This window comes from Rhinolophus sinicus, chromosome 1 (genome assembly GCF_057876585.1).
Source record: "Rhinolophus sinicus isolate RSI-liver-muscle chromosome 1, RSI-T2T, whole genome shotgun sequence".
Lineage (NCBI taxonomy): Eukaryota > Metazoa > Chordata > Mammalia > Chiroptera > Rhinolophidae > Rhinolophus > Rhinolophus sinicus.
In genome coordinates, this window is record NC_142501.1 from 125,971,199 (window position 1) to 125,987,373 (window position 16,175).

General features: G+C 36.4%; 1 protein-coding gene across 3 annotated transcripts in view; it reads left to right on the forward strand.

Annotated features, from left to right (window-relative positions):
* MYO3A (myosin IIIA) overlaps positions 1 to 16,175 on the forward strand; it is a 219,313-nt gene that overhangs the window by 26,673 nt on the left and 176,465 nt on the right. For all 3 annotated transcript variants that reach the window (XM_074324949.2, XM_074324951.2, XM_074324950.2), the window contains exons 5-6: positions 8,394 to 8,498; positions 9,056 to 9,155. In XM_074324949.2, the coding sequence (XP_074181050.1) occupies positions 8,394 to 8,498; positions 9,056 to 9,155 (205 nt within the window). The remainder of the gene's footprint in view (positions 1 to 8,393; positions 8,499 to 9,055; positions 9,156 to 16,175) is intronic.

Here is a 16,175-nt window from a genome sequence, read left to right on the forward strand (position 1 = left end):
CAGCTCTCATGTAAAAGGCTGTTATTTGGTGTACTTACAACAGAATAGACAGCTAATTACCTATAGTCGTTTCATTTCATTTCGTTTTTTATTAAAGGGCTCGATGGAAAACAGTCTAAATGTATTTCTTTATACTCTTCTAAACCAGGAAATACATAAATAATATACGTAAGACTTGTACATCTTTCTTTCCTAATAGTAATTCAGAGCTTGCAAAAGCATCTGCTCTCTGAATAAGTGACAGTTTATGGTATAACTTCCTGGGAAAAATAGGAGGTGACCTGACATGTTTTGTCATTCGGTACATCAATATATTCTTACTATGCACATTAAAATATTTCTACTAAGTTCTTTTTTAAATCATAGGTTAGATTTCTATTTTTATCATAGATTTTTACCATTGGTTCCTTATTGCTGACATCACCAATATTTGCTGATGTTTTTCCAAGAATTTTGAAACGTTTTAGGGTAAAGGAACTGTTTTATCTATTGATTTACTGGTTACATGACTGTATACAATTACCAAAATACATCACACTGCATACTTAAATGAAATCTTTAAGAAACAAATGTGTCTTGTTGATTCATTTATGAGGCCAGAATTATACTGACAAAAAATACAGATACTGCAAGAAAAGAAAACTATATTCTAACATTCCACATGAACATAGATGGAAATATCCTTCACAAAACATTAACAACTCAAATCCAGTAATACATAAAAATGTTAATACATCTTGACTGAATGGGATTTATCCCAGGAATGCACGTTTATTAAAACATTAAAATAAGTTTGTTAAACATTAAAATATACTGCATCAAGAGAATCAAAGAGAAAAGATCATGAAAAACGTGCCAAAATTCAACATTTGTGATAAACACTTTCTCAGCACACTAGCAATAAATGGAAATTTCCCCTAATAAAGTAGTTGTTTGCTCAGTTTTTTAAAATTCAACATTTGTGATAAACACTTTCTCAGCACACTAGCAATAAATGGAAATTTCCCCTAATAAAGTAGTTGTTTGCTCAGTTTTTTAAAAAGTGAGCAAAAAGTTTGGACTCTTCACAAAAGCATATATATAAAATATGTACAATATCTTTAGTCTTTAGGGAAATTCAAATTAAGACCACAATGAGACTATTAGTACACACCAACTAAAATGGCTAAAATTAAAAAGACTATTAATACCAAGTATTGGTGAAATTGTGGAGCAAAGTAAACTTTTGCACATGGCTTAGGCAGTATAAATGATATAATTACTTTGGAAACAATTCAGCAGTGTCTTATTACACATACACTTACAATATAATACAAAATTTTTACTTGTAGGCATTTGCTAAAGATTAATTTCTACAAAAAGACTTAAACATGAATATTGAGAGCATTTGTATAAAATGAGCAAAGTGAAAACTAGAATGAGCATTACAAAGAATTTCTGCTTTTGTAGCCTTACGTGGAATATGATCAGACTAGCAAATGGCCTTTGAACATTTTTAGAATAAACAACAAGAAAAACCCAGTTGAAAACGGCAAAAGACAGAAAGGCCAATTGCAGAAATTTGAGCAAAATTCTCATATCTTCTCCTAACATGGCAAATACAGAATGCATTTAGAAAAATTATAAAGGCTATCTTTGGAAGTGAGTATCTGTTTATAGAATATCATCCCTTTTGATTTAGGTGATTGTTGTTTTTTTAATGTTTGACTACAGTCTGAGTAGAGAGTTCATTTTCAGTGCTGTTCTGTTATTTAATTAGTGTAGCTGTTTCAAGAAAATTATACTTCAATTTTGTTCGATTAAAGAACATCATGTTACAAAGCTAAACTTAAGGGTTTTTCAGTCCCTTATTACATATCCCCCCTGTAGTCTACCGTGGTGATTGAAAAATTGCATAGGGTAAAAATGACATGACTCATTCCCATGGATGAAATTCTTTTTAAAGGGAAACATGAGGTCTTTTTCATTTTTTACAATATATTGTCTAATTCAAGAACATTTGCCTTTCATTTTATATATTTTAATCCTTTAATTCACTTAAAAACAAACATACTTCAGATAAAAACCCTTTTTTTAAACTTTACATAGGAAGATCATTTTATGCTATTTGAGCAAAAAGCAAATTTGATCACCCAAGAGCATATTTGAAATACCACTAATTCTAAACGAGGACTTGGAAAATTCATGATGTGATCTCATTTTGAGCATCTTTAGGAAGAGGTCAACCACAAATTACTTTGTGGCTCATTGACATTTGGTACCTTTGGTCTGTTTAATAATTTTCTTATCTACTGTATTTGCCCTCTCCCCCATTTCTTTTTTATTTTAACCTAATTTTTCTTGAAATTTCATTCAGAAAATTCTTTCTATTCTGTAAATTAAAACACTGTTTCTGCTTAGACAGCAGCCAGGGAAATAAACTTTGCTATTCCCTGCAGGGAACGGGTACAGGAAGGATTGGGTAGGGTCCAAGAAGAGGAAATTGTACAGATCTTTGATTCCTGCCAGACAAGGTTCACATGAAGCCTCACTCAACGATTTTCCCTGAGTGCTTCCACCCATACTCAAGCACAACAAGTATATGTTCAAAAGCCGGGGAGGGGAGAGAAAATATAATTTTTCAGAGCAAAATCTGCTCTGATTACCTTACCAAATCTAGTTGCTTCTCTACTTAAAGTCACTTCAGTATTCTCCCTCAGTCATTATTGAAAGCTGGACACCAAGGGAGGAAAGAAACCAGACAACCTCTGTCAAGCTATTGCCATTATCAGCCAGCACTTTGGGGCTGCTGCTTCTGTAAATTCCTCCATTATTCAAGTTGTGCTTACATAGCTCTTCCTCCAATTACTTGCCAAACATCAACTTTCATAAATTCATTCCTTTGCTTGTTCATTTATGCATTGGACAGATCTTTATTGGCTACTTCCCACATGGCCTGGTAATGCTTTATAAATAATAGCTCCTTGGGAACATTCTTTTCCTATCATCATGTCTTATTCTCTCTTCCCCCAAGTCTCCCCATCTTTTTCCAAGTACACAGTAACCTGCATAATACTCGACTAGCACCTTCTGTCGGGCCCTTTTGAGCCCTTTATGAGTTGAAAAAGAACTTCCCAAATTTTGGCTAGCACCACATTTATAAATGAAGTGCTTGTATTGCATTCTTAATATTTCCTAAATATTAAGAAATGAGTCTTGATTTTTCTTTTTGACCTATTATTTCAGAATTTGAGAAAGGTTTTAAAATCTTTCCCACTTTGAAAGATTTCTTTTTAACTATTGGTCACTGATATTTTTAGGTTCATTTCATATTGTTAAAAGAGCTTTAATCAATAAATGGTCACTTTCTTCAAATGTTTTTTGAAATAACTAAATTACTGAATCAATTTATTTATTGTATTATTCAAATTGTTTATAGCTCTCCCCTTGGGGAAGCTGAATCTGAATTTCATCTAGGAGAGTAAATTTCAAGAAGAGCTTAGACATTTGGGGAAGATAATGGGAGATAGCTTTTTTATCTGATAAACCAACTCTAAAGCTACAGTATTTAAAACAATTCAATACTTAACAAGAATAGATAGATCAGAGGAATTGAATAATCTATAGAAAGGCCCAAATATTCACTGCCATTTAGTATATAACATTGGTGACATCTCCGATGGTAGCAGACTATCTACTTAGAACAAAATAAGTATTACACCGACAAAAAACTGGTAGTGAATTAAAGATCAAAATATATCAAAATGATAAAATCATAAAAACACGGAGTCATATTTTAATTTTCTTAGTTTAGAGAAAAGCCTTCTGAGCATGACCAGAAAAGAAATAACAGTGAACTTTAAGAAAAAAGTTGATAAATTTGAATTCTCCACCCTCTCTCCCTTCTAAACTACTATTTTACTATTTTTATTGTAATAGCATTTTTGGTTAAGAAAATATTTTTAGAAGAATCATTATTTATTCCTTTATATTGGATAAATATTTATTGAATTGTTACTCTGTGCAAAGCATTGAGATAGGTACTAAAGTAAAAAAAAAATACTTCTATTTTATTGTATGAGACACCATGACCAAAGTGAATACAGCAGAACAACCTTGAGAAAACTATTGTCAACATAGTGATGGCAGCCTCTATCCTGCCTTTAAATCCTTTCCTGTTTTCCCTTCCAACTTGCTGTCATCAGTCTAGTGATGTTATCAGTGAAGTTCTACAGTATTTACTCAGAATTATTATCCACATGATTATACTTCAAGACTTAACATGTAATCTAGGTGGTGGTTTTTTGATCTTTCTAATTCAGGGTTTTCTCAACCATGACATTGTTGACATTTGGGCCTGGATGAGTCTTTGTTGTAGGGGATTGTCCAGTGCCATGTTGGATATTTAGCAGCACCCCTGACCCCAAATGTCAGTAGCAGCTCCCCAGTCTGGACAATCAAAGATAGCTCCAAACATTGCTAGTTATTGTCTTGGAGCAAAATCATCCCTGTTTGAAAACCAATGTCTGACTGTTTGAAAGCCTCTTAAGAACAGAAGCTATCCTAGTCATCTTTGATCCACTTCAGTACCTATCTCAGTGCTTTGCGCATAGTAACAATTCAATAAATACTTGTCCGATACAAAGGAATAAATAATGATTCTTCTAAAAATCTTTTCTTACCCCAAAATACTATTACAATGAAAATTTATGTCTATCAAGAATCTTTTCTGTGTTTGTACCTCACTTAGGTTAAACTGTACTGGATATAAAATGCAACCATGAGTAGAATAATTTAGATAGTTACTGAGAAGACACAGTAGGAGTCTGTCATAACTTGAATGAATTTTGTATGTTCCTTTATTATTAAGATCTTTTCATATATTCTTGATGTGGGAAGCCAGATTTTTAAAAATTAGTAGTTTATTTTTTGAACAGTTTTAGATTTGCAGAAAAATTGAGCAGGAAGTACAGAGAGAGCCCATTAAGTCTCCCTCCCTCCCATTTTTCCTGTAATTAACATCTTGCATTAGTATAGTACATTTGTTATAGTGGATGAGCCAATAACAGTACATCATTATCACCCAAAGTCCATGGTTTACATTAAAGTTTACTCTTGGTGGTGTACATTTTATAGATTTTGACAAATACATAATGACCTGTGTCCACCTTTACAGCATCACAGACTTCTTTCACTGCCCTAAAAATCCTCTGTGTTCCATCTATTCATCCCTCTTTTCCTTTTCCCTGGGGTGTCAGTGATTGATCTTTCACTGTCTCTATAGTTTTTCCTTTTCTAGACTGTCATATAGTTGGAATCATACTGTACATAGTCTTTTCAGATTGCCTTCTTTCACTTAGTAATAGATACATAAGGCTCCCCTATTCGCGGTGTTGGCAGCTAGATTTTAAACTCAATTCAAAGTTATATCTTCTGTTTCTTGGACACATTTGACTAATGGAAAAGTGTACTATAATAATTGAACATCCACATACAATCCATACCTAACACCACGTACAAAGATTAACTCAAAATGGATCATAGACCTACCTATATGTAAAACCTAAAACTATAATAACACTTCCTGAAGAAAATATGCAAGAAAAATTTTGTGACCTTGGATTAGGCAAATATTCACTTGATATGGAAGTTGCTTAGAAAGTCAAACGTTTGCCCCATCAGACCTAGCAATTCCCTCTCTTAGGTTTTACCCAAGAGAAATGAAAACTATATTTTCATAAAAACCTATATGTGAATGTTTAGTGGTTTTACTCACAGTTGCCCCAAACTGGAAACTCAATGTCTTTCAATTAGTGAATGAATAAGCAAACAGTGATTTATCTATTCAGTGGAATACTCAGCATTTAAAAAGTCATAAACAACATTAAAGGCATAAACAGCATTAAAAAAGGAATGTGCAACAATGTAGGTGAATCTCAGATTCATTGTGCTAAGTCAAAAAAGCCAGACTTAATGGCTACACCTTATGATTCATTTCTTTGACAAAAAAAAAACTGTAGGGACAGAGAATGGATTAGTGGTTGTCAGGGCCTAGGGAAGGGGTTTGACTACGTATAAGAGACATGAGGGAAGATTTTTGTGTGATGGATTCATTCTTTATCTTGACTGTGGTAGTGGTTACATGACTATTACATTTGTCAAAACTCAAAATTCTATGCTAAATAGGGTGAATTTTATTATATGTTAATTGTACTTCAATATACCTTACTTTTACAAAAGTAAAGTGCATATTATAAAGAATCTTGTATTCTAAACTTTACTATTAAGTTGGTGCAAAAGTAATTGTGGTTTAAAAGGTTGAAAATAATTGCAAAAACTACAACTACTTTTGTATCGACCTTAGATGGGAAAAATAACTATTTTAAGTAATATGATTCCAGAAAGTAAAATATAAACTGCTTAGTGCAAAGTGTGTGATTGCATTAGTCCTTCTTATATTCCACTTATTAATTTTATTTACTGCACATTCTTTCGGGTTCCTTATTTCCCCTGTGACATTCTAGCTGTTTACTCTTGCATTAACACAATAGTCAACCTCAGACAGTGCAGCCAAAGATAGGCCACAGTTTGGAGAAATCGGAAAAGATGTTTAGTCTCCCTGCAATGATTTTTAAAAAACTTAAAACTGGTCCTAAAACTGTTTCTTTTAAACAAGGAACTTGCAATTGAAAGGATTAATTTCTTTTTACTCAATTTTGAGTAATTTTGTAAATTGGTTATGCTAGGCCACAGGAAAGGGAGTGTGACACTGTTTTCTGCTGCCAGGGCAGAACACTCTTCTGTTTATTCTGTTAAAGGCTATCTTCATTCTTCATACAGAAGAAAATGCAGGTTTTGGAATGTTAGGGCTGCATGTACTCTTGTATAAGCTGAAAGAAAATTTCTTTGAATGGAGAAAGCATACCAGTTATTAATGGGACTGCATCTAAATGTTCATTTGTAAGTTCAGGTTTAGATTTTAAAATATGCTCTTCTAGTAACAATACCTTACATGATGCAACAGCCAGCCCATTAGGCTTATTGAGTGATCATGAAATATCATGGTTAAGTGTGATCATAAAGTATTATTGTATTGGGGGATCATGAAGTGTCATGGTTAAGCCAGAAGCTTGACTCTAGAATCAGACTGTCTGAGTTCATATCCTCGCTCTGTCACCACTGTGTGATCTCTTGCAAGTTATTTCACCATGTTGTTGTGCCTCAGTTTCCCAATCTTTAATACAGAGGTGATAATAATCCCTACCTCAGAGAGGGGTGAGCTATAGAAATAATACATATAAATGGATTGGAAATGTACCTGGAGCAAAGTACCTGCTCAACACACCTCAGCTATTATAATCTAATCCATAATGGATGGGAGGGAAGTGTTCAGGTATCCAATACAACCTAAGTACCATGATAGAAAAGTTTGTGAGAAAATGTGTTCAGTATTTCCAACTTAGATGCTAGGAATGTACTGCCTCTCCCCTCCTTTCTTTGCCTGCATTTAGGCTGGTAGAGTCGGAGAAATGATGACTTTCAATTCCCAGGAGCTGGTAGATACCAAAGGCAGGTGGGAGAGGAAGCCCCAAGGGTGGGCGTAAGGAGAGCAGTGACAAGGGCCTCGGAGGAGAGGCCAGCTGAAGGCGAAGGCTAACTGGTCAGGAGGAGGGGATCCAGTGCTCCCGCGGTCAGAACCTCACTGGGCCATTTGCTGACACATCTCCAATTGCCAATATCAGTATTTCTATGTTCTGCAAATTTGCAGCCCCTTCGAGAGTTTTCTGTGGGATTTCATGCTATCTAACTTTGGAGAACCTGGACTTGAAAAATTCCTCTATAGTGTTCCTCCTCCCTGCTTTTCCATTTAGATCCCCTACTTTTGGGGTATTGGGGAGGGGAGAGGCTTAAAGAGCCTAAAAAACATGATATTTAAAACAGTTTTTCAAAATGTTATTTTTAATCCTTACTTTAATGCGTTCTGAAATTTTGCCAGAAAGGATGCATGTTTCTAAATTAAGGCACATATAAAATAGCATATAGTCATGTATTCAAATCATAGAATCTATTACACTATTAATTAAACTGTCAGATGTCAATAAGCCCTAGTTCCTAAAATTTGGGTCTAGTTTGTAGAATCATGATTCTTATCTTTGCATTTAAAAATCAAGCCCAATTCTTCTCCAAATTATTTTCTAAAAATTAATTCACATGAAAACTGTGTTCCAAAATAATTGTACACTAGTACAAGTTTATATGTTCATTTCTTTTATGAAACCAGAAGGATGGTGGGACTAATCCTTTGAAACAAAATAATGAAACCATTTTTAAAAATGTTTTGGGGAAACCTTTTATAGCAAGTGCTTAAAATGTCATATATGTTTTAATATCAGCCTTGAAATATTCTTTTATAGCTGTGCAATGGAGGATCAGTGACAGATCTTGTGAAAGGATTTCTGAAAAAGGGTAAAAGAATGAATGAGCCCATAATTGCCTATATTTTACGTGAAGCCCTAATGGTAAGGCAATTTAAATTATTTGTACATTAATTATGAGTCAGTTCTAGTTAAAAAATATGGATCTTATTTTTAGAAAAATACCACTACATTAATATTTATTGATGCAAGACTATATGCAAAATTTGAAATGTTTAGGATAGCTAATTCCTTTCTTCCATTAGAAATCTAACCTCCTCGTGTCGTCAGAACCCTGAGTTCTGGTCTCCTAAATGTATTTCTGAGATTGTGTAGATAATGTGCATTTTTTAATAATAGTTAGGTTTTTATTTGCCATTATTTAGAATAAGTATATAGAATGTTTTCTGTTGAGATCAATACATCTTTAACAAAATATTTGGTAAGAGCTAGGGATATGCTCTAGATTTAGAAATGTTTATATAGTCCAAAGTGGAGATGATGTACTTTGATTTGACTATTCAGTATGAAACATTTATGAATGTTTGAATGTTAATTTTAACACATGTTTCGTATTGATACTGTACAAATGTATCCATCTGAAAAAAAAATTTTTGTTTGTTTGATCTTTTTAAAAGTCATTATATATTTCCCCCTTCTAGGGACTTCAACATTTGCATAACAACAAAACTATCCATCGTGATATAAAAGGAAATAACATTTTGTTGACTACTGAAGGCGGAGTTAAACTCGTAGATTTTGGTAAGTTTTGTTTGAAATACATTTGAAATGCAAAATAAGTAGTATGAGATGACTTGATCGCTTTCCATCAGTCTTTCTTTCTAGACATTGAAAATAGAGAAAAACTTGAGGTTAGAAAGTGTAGAAATTTTTTAAAATTTGGCAAATGAGAGATTCTCAAAATCTCTCTTCTTTTAAGCTTGTGTCCATAACACCACTGTAGTGGCTGACCCTCTAAAATAGATGGCACCTCAAAAGATTACCCTCAGTCAAAAATCCCTTGGCCCTTACTGGTGATTTCTTTATGAATGCACATGTACCCAAATCCAGGATTTTGACATATGAGGGGAAATCTTCAAAAGTCTCTGGGAAAACTTCTTCCTTCTTAAGAAGGAGGCACACGGAAAGATGGTCTCTTTCTTCCTTGGGACCCTCTGTGTCTTCTTGCAATACCTGATCCTGCGGCAGCCACCTTGTTCTGTCCTGAGGTGTTTTATCCCAAGTGGAAAGCCCACCATGAGAAAGGCAGAGCTGAGCACAAGAAGAAGGAGGGTCCTTGATGATGTAATCGAGCCACTGATTCAACCAACTTTGGAGCCTGCCCTATCTCTGGACCTTTTGCATGGGAGATAATATTAATAAATCCCTATATTACTAATAAGGAGCTTCTGTGTCATAGATTAATCTAGATTAAAAACATAAACCCAGATAATACATAAGGTGACCTTTTATATGACATCTTTATAAAGTAGTCATAAGTCAGAAACCTGCTAAAATGAGAGCTTTGGCTTTAGATTAATCAACTGAAAGACTTAACTTTCAGCAACAATTAGAAAGAGGTCCAGCTGCCTATTAAATGTGTTCCTAGTGTCTGATACAAAACTGCTGTTTTTTGCACGTAAGATCGTGCTTGTATTTCCATTTTCCATGGTAAGAGGACATGGATTCAGTTCACCTAAAATGATTTGTAGGTTTTCATATGAATTGAAACCTGAGGATGGAGGTGCATGCATAGTGAAACTTCTCAAGGGCAGAAGGAATAAGATGGAGTAAGCCACAAAGTGCAGAAACAAACTGAAAATCAATGTCCTCATTTTATGTTTAAATCAAATTTTCAGAGAAGGCTCCGGCTGGGAGTAAAAGTGTTAGAATCCATGTAATTTGAATTTCTCACCTCCTGAAATATACAGTAAACTCATTATTGAGTACTGAAGATCTGTCCTGGGATACCTGCCAGTCCTCAAGATGTCCAGCATGGAACTTTACCACCTCATCCATCCCCAGAACCTGCTTCTTAGCAAGAGTCTCTTGTCTTAGAAAAAGTCTGTTTTGTTGCTCAAGCCAGAAATCGTAGGCTCGTCCTGGAGTCTTCCCTTGTTTTCATCTCCCACATCTACAATTAGTCAAAAAGCTCTGTTTCTCTATTATATATCCTCAGATTCCATATTTATTGCTCTTCCCCAGTCCTAGCCATCATCTCTGACCTGGGCTCCTGTAGTTACACTTTATTCAACTCCCCACATCTAATCTCATTCCCTTCTTTCCAGTCCTTTCTCCATACCGCAGCCAGAGGGACCCTTTCAGAAAGCACACTGATAAGTGGGATATAAAACTGAAAGCAACAAAGGAACAAGACAAACAGATAAAGACACAAAAACTCATAGACACAGACAATAGTTTAGTGGTTACCAGAGGGTAAGGGGGTGGGGGGTAGCAGGTGAGGGTAAACGGGTCAAATATAGTGATGGAAGGAGAACTGACTCTGGGCGGTGAACACTCAATGTGATATACATGATGTATTACAGAATTGTACACTTCAAACCTATGTAACTTTACTAACCATTGTCACCGCAATAAACTTGAATTTAAAAAACAAAAGAAAGCACATTTGATCCTGCCACTGTCTGGCTCAATATTGTGTTCAATGGCTGCCACTAGCCCTTGGGAAAGGCTTTCTTTATGATCCTCTGTGCTGGCGCAGAGTAAGCACCAAATGACTGATACCCTTTTTCTACCCCTTGGTGCCCATCACGTACCCTCTCTCCTGTCATCTAAGAGCCAGGTCATCTTTCAGTTCCTTAAACATTCCACACTCTTTCTGAGGCAGGGCTCTGGCACATGTAATCGAGTACTGCAAAATACTTGGAAAACTGAGTACTTCAACCTACTTCTGGAAGTACTTCAAAATTTATTAGCGTGCTTTTCTCTTTTGCCTGTCCCAAGGACATGATCTTCACCCCCGTCTGCCTGAGGCATCTCTCTGTCTGGGGGAGATTAAGATTTGTTCCAGAAGGAATGCAAGACATTGGCTGAGTATTAACATTCAAAAACAGGAATTTGTAGCAAGACCCAGGCTATCTCTTGAGAGAGTCTGCCTCAATTGCTCTATCCCTTTAGCATATGGAGAGAGCGTATCCAGGGGCATACTATAGAGTTTCACGTAAGAGAGAACAGATACAAGAGGGAAATGCTTTCCAATTCTAGGCTAATTGTGGAAACATGAAACAGAGAAAGAGGCAGGAGAGTGAGGTGAGCTTATAAACAGTGGAGATAACAGCGAGAGCAGAACAGAGCTCCTGCGCTCACATTTCCCACCATAGTCACTCAGGGTCCCAGAGGAGGCCACTGCCCAGTGTGCTGCGGTCCCCACAGGGTGAGCCACATCGCTGTGCCTGAGGTGTGGGGGGATTAGGTAGAGAAAGTACTCAAGCTGAGCTTCCCCAAACCCTTACCCCTAGTTTCCAGAAACCCAAAAGTACCTGAGAATCTAGCTGGGGAGCTTCAAGAGGAGGTTGCTCAGGAAGGGAAGTGACACACAGAACAGATCACCTGGGCCAGGTCTGAGTAGGAGCCAGAGCCACACCGAAGAGTGTTCACAGCTCCAGCTGATGCCACCCTGAGCCTTCATGTGCCAGGAGGACTACAGGAAACCCTTCCTACATGAGGAGAACAGGCCCCAAGCTCATGGGATGCACGTGCTACTAGCACGGGAGGCCAGCGGCGCCCCTAATAGCCAGGCACACAAAGGCACATGGCCCCAGAGACTAGGGACCCACCCCTCTCTTCTTCCTGCCACAGGGTCTGGTAAGCCATCCCTTATCCTGTACAGACAGTACCATCTTCAGGAGAAAAGGAGGAGGAGGAATGCCCTCTGAGAGGTGGAGCAAGCACTTTTGTCCAAGAGAGACTGAACACTATTTAAGAGGACTTACAGGATTCATGGATCTGACTAAGCTTTGCTTCCCTTCCAGCCAGTGGGTAAGGGGCATAGGGATAGGCCATAAAATGAAGAATTACAGTTTCTCTGTATATCTAAATGTAATGTCAGTAAGTTTTGTGACCAGTTACAAACATGATGTTTTCCCTACATAGAACGCCCCCCTCACCCTTGCACTCAGCCAGCTTCTTTTTGCCTGGCTGAGTGCTTCCTCTACACCCTATACTTTGTTTAGCCAACCAGTTGTCACACTTGATTGTAATCATATGTTTACAAGTGATTACAATAACTTTCATGATGACAGTCTAGACTATCACTTTGCATGGTACTGGTACATTGAAAGTACTCAATAAATACTCTCGAATGAATGAATGAATGGGAGGCATTCATTCCATACAATGTAATGGATTTTCCATACAATTTTGTGACCTTAAGAAAGTCACTTAAAATCGCCAAGGACATTAATCTGCTCATCTATAAGTATAAAAAAGAACAGTCTCTACCTAATACAGTTTATTGTTGTGGAGAGTAAATGGGATGATACAGGTAAACTACTTAGTAAAATTATTGATGTTTTCTAATTTTAAAAAATTTGAGCTATTACCATTAACATGAAATGATATTTTTATATAGCCTGTAGCTCAGTGTTGCACACATAGTACATACTCAATAAATAGTAAATCAATACTTTATTAAATAGTTGCTAAATGATGAAAATCTGAGTTCCTAAATTTGATGCCAATTTCTGTTTCAAAAATAAATAGCCCTTTGCTAGAGTAAATTCAGTATTACTTTAAATATCAAGCTACTTACTTACACTAAAAGTAAGATTCAGTTTGGTAATACTAGTTAAGAAAATCTTTTTTTTTCTTTTTTTTTTTTTTTTTTTTGCTAAATGGGATATACTTTTACAGAATACTACCAAACACCTCAGAGAGTGAAAAAACAAGGGAGCTTGTAAACGTTATTAAATACATTAGCAGTCACTGGTGTATGATCAATCAATAAATAATATGACCTCCTAGGAGATAAACCCCTTTAGGCAAGTCACCTAATGTCTGAAAAAGCAGTCCTATCTGGATTAGAAAAATGAAAGAGACGAAATTTGAAGGGCCGTTCTCAGTTCTGTGAATTTCTCTCTGGGAAACTTCATTTCTAATGGGATAGTTAACATTTTAATACGAAAGTACAGAATGTACTCCTTGTGATTTATTTAGACATCGTTCTTTTGACAGAATATTTTATGGCTTTAAATATCTTATTACCCACATCCCAATTTTAGACCAAATCCCCAATGAGTAATGTAGGTCAAAGAAAAATTGTGATTTATTTATTAAAACCCACTTTTGAACATCAAGTGAGGCAGTTACACCTGAACTTAAAAACTGGGAACTTCCCTTCATTCCTTCCTTTCTTCCTGAATCATTCAGAACAAAGGCCTTTAAGTGTGTGGCGTGCAGCACATGGCTTAAGCCTGAAACTGGTGAGGAAGGTGCCCATGAGGGGACGGTAGTAGGAATGGTAGCTGGGCATGGTGTATAGAGTCCCCAAGTGGGACAAGGAGAGCATCCATCTAGGAGAATGACGGTGACCCCTGTCAGGATGTCAGAGACTGAGCTGGGTAAGAAGGCATCTGCATAGGGGACAAGATGGAGACAAGAGATCGGTTACATAAAGGGGGCTTCATACAATCAGGAAAAAAAATGATGAGAACAATGGGAGCCACATTTCTTACTGTTAGAGAAAAGAATGACAAATATGGAAAAGGAGAAAACTGAACCTAATGAGGTTGATTGGAATTGGTGATATCAACGTGAACTCATGGTTTTCAGTACACAAGATCTTACAATTAAGTTCGCGAACTTGTTGCACTGATGTTGCTAACCTTTTTTGATATCAAAGGGATTATTCATTATGAATTTGCACCAACTGGACAAACAGTTAACCAGGTTTATTATTTGGAAGTGCTGAAAACGCTGCATGAAAAAGTTACATAAAAATGACCTGAACTTTTTACGAAAATGACTAGAACTTTTCGCCAACAATTCATGGATCTTGCATCACGACAATGCACCAGCTCACACGGCACTGTCTGTGAGGGAGTTTTTAGCCAGTAAACAAATAACTGTATTGGAACACCCTCCCTATTCACCTGATCTGGCCCCCAAAGACTTCTTTCTTTACCCAAAGATAAAGGAAATATTGGAAGAAAGACATTTTCATGACATTCAGGACATCAAGGGTAATACGATGACAACTCTGATGTCCATTCCAGAAAAAGAGTTCCAAAATTGCTTTGAAGGATGGGCTAGGTGCTGGCGTCAGTGCATAGCTTCCCTTGGGGAGCACTTCGAAGGTGACTGTAGTGATATTCAGCAGTGAAGTACGTAGCCCTTTTTCTAGGATGAGTTTGCGAACTTAATTATCCGACCTCATGTGTGTGTGTGTATGTGTGTGTGTATAATATATATTATATATATTTCATGTATGTAATATATATGTGTATAATATATATATTATATTATATATAGAGAGAGATTTCAAGGAAATGGCTCATATAACTGTGGAGACTTGGGAACCCCAAAATCTGAAGGTAGGCTAGCAGGCTGGAGACCCACAGGAGAGCTGCAGTATGAGTCCACAGGTCACCTGCTCACCAAACTCCTTGCCCAGTGGAGCTCAGTCTCTGCTGTTAAGGCCTTTCACTCATTAAATGAGGTTCACCCACATTATGGAAGATAATCTGCTTTACTCAAAGTCCACTGATTTACATGTTGACCTTATTCAAAAAACAGTTTCACAGAAACATCCAGACTAATGTTTGACCACATATCTGGGCACTGTGGCCCAGCCAAGTTGACACATAAAATGACTCATCACACTGTCAACCTCATGAACAAAATGAGGATATTAAGTGGTATAATAAATTTTATGGCCCCTTCTTGTTGAGAAAAAATTAGTATTTTTATAATTTAAATGCTCATTCCTGTAATATTTTGTTAACAACAAAAATCCATGCTCTTCCTTTTGGTTTCTTGAGATATAAAGGGTGTTGCTTTATAGTTGTAACAAATCAAGTTCTCTGGAATGGTCTGGTGTGTTAGAACCATGTTGGAAACCACATATATGGTGTTTCTTCTGATTCACTAAGACTCTCTTGACCGGAGGTGAGGTATAAAGCCTATTTTTTTCCCCTAGATATGGGACTTGTACCATAAGGAACAGAGTTGTTGTACCGCCATCAGCAGCCCAGGAAGTCTTGTTGGAGGGGCCTGAAATAGCATAAAAAGTCCCCATCAGTGTAATCAGAGCAAAGGACTAAAGAATCATTAATATAGATAAATCTCCTTCATGTTCCTGTGGTTTTGACTTTCAGTAGATTATTGCCCTCTCTTCTAGCCTGTTTTCTCTTCAGCCCACATCTCTTTTTGGCCTCTTGGGTTTTTTGGTTTTTTTTTCAATATCCTCTCACTATTCAAACTTTCTGCCTGGAATTTTCCACCCTTTGGCATCTTCTCCCTTGAGATGCTTATGTAACTGTTTGCTTTGCTATCTTATTCCATTAGTTCCTCTCTGGACAAGATGATTTTCCTAATCTTCTTTACTTCCTAGGACTCCTGCACTCATAGGCGTGATTTGAATTCCTGTTGCCTTTTAAAGTCATTTGTGTCACTCATTTTTAATAGAACGTGGTATTTTTCTACCTTCTTAGCTACTTTTCTTGTGAGAATTTATATTAAGTAAAAATATCATTTGTTCTCAGGAAACTCTTTTTTGTCTCCAGTGGAAGTTTACTAACCTGACAAGAAACATGTTAGACTATC